Source organism: Mandrillus leucophaeus, unplaced genomic scaffold, assembly GCF_000951045.1.
Source record: "Mandrillus leucophaeus isolate KB7577 unplaced genomic scaffold, Mleu.le_1.0 Scaffold8, whole genome shotgun sequence".
In the NCBI taxonomy this organism is placed as follows: domain Eukaryota; kingdom Metazoa; phylum Chordata; class Mammalia; order Primates; family Cercopithecidae; genus Mandrillus; species Mandrillus leucophaeus.
In genome coordinates, this window is record NW_012108696.1 from 286,121 (window position 1) to 289,136 (window position 3,016).

The following is a 3,016-nucleotide window of genomic DNA, read 5'->3' on the forward strand; positions in this document are numbered from 1 at the left end:
CCTGGGTTCAAGTGATTCTCTTGCCTCAGCCTCCTGAGTAGCTGGGATTACTGTCATGTGCCACCACGCCCAGCTAATTTTTTGTAATTCTCTCTCTTTTTTTTTTTTTTTGAGATGGAGTTTCGCTCCTGTTGCCCAGGCTGGAGTACGGTGGCGCCATCTCGGCTCACTGAAAACTCCGCCTCCCGAGTTCAAGTGATTCTCCTGCCTCAGCCTCCTGAGTAGCTGGGATTACAGGTGCCTACCACCACGCCTGGCTAATTTTTGTATTTTTGGGAGAGAGGGATTTCACCATGCTGGCCAGGCTGGTCTGGAACTCCTGACCTCAGGTGATCTGCCCGCCTTGGCCTCCCGAAGTGTTGGGATTACAGGCATGAGACACCGCGCCCGGCTGTGTAAATAAAGTTTTATGGCTCACAGCCAAGCTGATGCATGTGCAGACCACCCATGGCAGTTTCTGAGTAGTCGTAACAGACACCATCTCGTCCCCAAGGTTAAAAATATCCCCTCTGGCCCTTTATGAAAGTCTGCCGGCCCCTGGCCTAGAGTGGAATCCGACTTTGGTGGGCTAAGAGGCAGGGATGGGTGCATACAGATCCTGAAGGAACCCGAATGCCTGGCTGTGGGGATTAGTCCCGTTGCTACAAACAGCTATCCTCCTGAGGGGCTCAGCCCCGTTCCTATAAAAACCTATCTTCCTGCTCTCCCCGATTTTTTTTTCTTCGTTTTTTGAGACGGAGTCTCGCACTGTCTCCCAGGCTGGAGCGCAGTAGCGCAATCTCGACTCACTTCAAGCTCCATCTCCCGAGTTCACGCCATTCTCCTGCCTCAGCCTCCCGAGTAGCTGGGATTACAGGTGCCCGCCACCATGCCCGGCTAATTTTTTGTATTTGTAGTAGAGATGGGGTTTCACCATGTTAGCCAGGATGGTCTCGATCTCCTGACCTTGTGATCCGCCCGCCTCGGCCTCCTAACCCGATTTTTAAAGATTTCAACCTGAGGGCCAGAGCAGGGATGGGTCCCTGTTCCTGGCTCCACCTCCTCCCTGGAGGAGCTCCCTGGGGCTCCCAGAGTCAGAGGCTGGCACCTCCTGTAGGCCTCAGTGCTGAGGCCGATGCTGGCACCCAGCGGACGGGCCCCATGTGGTCCAGAGGGGAGGGGTCTCCAAGCCCCACACATGGGTCACCTGCCCCAGGAGCAGCCAGGCCATTCCCCCGCTGTCTTTCCACAGGGGCGGCTGACAGGGCTGGGCGGAGAGGACCTTCCCACCATCGTCATCGTGGCCCACTACGACGCCTTCGGAGTGGCCCCCGTACGTATGTGTGTCCCCATCCCCCCCCACCCCACAGGGCTTGGACTCCGGCTCCAGGCAGTGCCGAGGCAAAGCGCCTGTGGGGGATGGTGGTCGGGGTCAGTGGTTCACCCTGTGACGACCTTTGCTAGTCATCCCGGTCCCCTCAAGGGCCTTAGGGTGGGTGTCGTGGGACTGAAACAGGCCCGGCTCTTGCCCCGGGGTCCCAGGTCTCAGGGTGTGGTGGTGGCTGTGTCAGAGGCTGAGCCCAGGGAGTCTGAGTCAGGCCAGCGCTGGGTGCCGTGGCTCTGCACGAGGCCTCCTTGTGGCTGTGGTTTGTCCCAGCGAGAGGCCACAGAGCGGGGAGCAGTACCCACGAAGGGAAATGCGTGTGCAGTGGGTCGGGGAGGCCAGGCCCGGCTTCCAGGCCTTCTCGCCTTGTGTCCCATGGGACACGCCTCATCCCCAGCAGTGAGCTGGGACGACAGCCCAAAGCACCGTCACCAGCAACGCTCCCAGAGACCCAGCACCTGGTTCCTGTGGGGGCTGGTTCTGTGGGCCCTGCTGCCTGGCCCATGCCGGGATTCCAGACTCCAGAGGGAAGCAGGGCCTGTGCGTGAACCACGGTGTTTGCAGGAACAGCTTTGGCCCCAGACAGAGCCTGTCCTGTCCACGAGGGTCACGGGCCCTGGTGCAGGTTCCTGGTCTCAGGCCTGCGGCACAAACTGTTCTGCTCAGCGCGGGTTGGGTGGGAGCGGGGTCGGGGGCGTGAACCACTGTGTCAGCCAGCACCCTGCCTCCTTTTTTTTTTTTTTTTTTTTAATTTAGACAGAGTCTCGCTCTGTTGCCCAGGCTGGAGTGCAGTGTCATAGTCTCAGCTCATTGCAAGCTCCGCCTCCCGGGTTTAAGTGATTCTCCTGCCTCAGTCTCCCAAGTAGATGGGACTATGGGTGCCTGCCACCACGCCCGGCTAATTTTTTGTATATTTAGTAGAGATGGAGTTTCACCACATTAGCCAGGTCGGTGCCTCTTGAACTCCTGACCTCAGGCGATCCACCCGCCTCAGCCTCCCAAAGTGCTGGGATTACAGGCATGAGCCACCACACCTGGCCCTGCCTCCTCCTTCGAACACAAATCAGCTGAACCAGGCAGAGTGCAGAGGGTCAGGGCAGATCTGCTACCTGGCTGTGTTCCCAACCCCTTGGAGGGCCAGGCCGCCAGCCTTGAGAATGCCTGGTCCCGCTGGGGCCCACACAGAAACTCAAGCTGCTTAGGGCAGTGCCTCTTGAACTCCTGACCTCAGGCGATCCACCCGCCTCAGCCTCCTAACCTGCTGGGATTACAGGCGTGAGCCACTGCGCCCGCTGCCTTTCTCTGTCCTCCTTGTCCCCTGTGAAGCTTTTTTTGTTTTAAATGTGATTTATTTATTTATTTATTTTTTATTATTTATTTATGTTTTTTGAGACGGAGTCTCGCTCTGTCACCGGGCTGGAGTGCAGCGGCGCGATCTCAGCTCACTGCAAGCTCCGCCTTCTGGGTTCAAGTGATTCTCCTTCCTCAGCCTCCCGAGTAGCTGGGACTACAGGTGCCCGTCACCATACCTGGCTCATTTTTTTTTTTTTTTTGAGACTGAGTCTCGCTCTGTCGCCCAGGCTGGAGTGCAGTGGCCGGATCTCAGCTCACTGCAAGCTCCGCCTCCCGGGTTTACGCCATTCTCCTGCCTCA

At 57.9% G+C, this 3,016-nt stretch overlaps 1 protein-coding gene across 1 annotated transcript in view; it reads left to right on the plus strand.

The window, feature by feature from the left end:
- Nucleotides 1–3,016, plus strand: part of NCLN (nicalin) — a 24,923-nt gene that overhangs the window by 5,619 nt on the left and 16,288 nt on the right. The window contains exon 4 of the mRNA XM_011967448.1: nucleotides 1,232–1,312. Coding sequence (XP_011822838.1) covers nucleotides 1,232–1,312 — 81 coding nt within the window. The remainder of the gene's footprint in view (nucleotides 1–1,231; nucleotides 1,313–3,016) is intronic.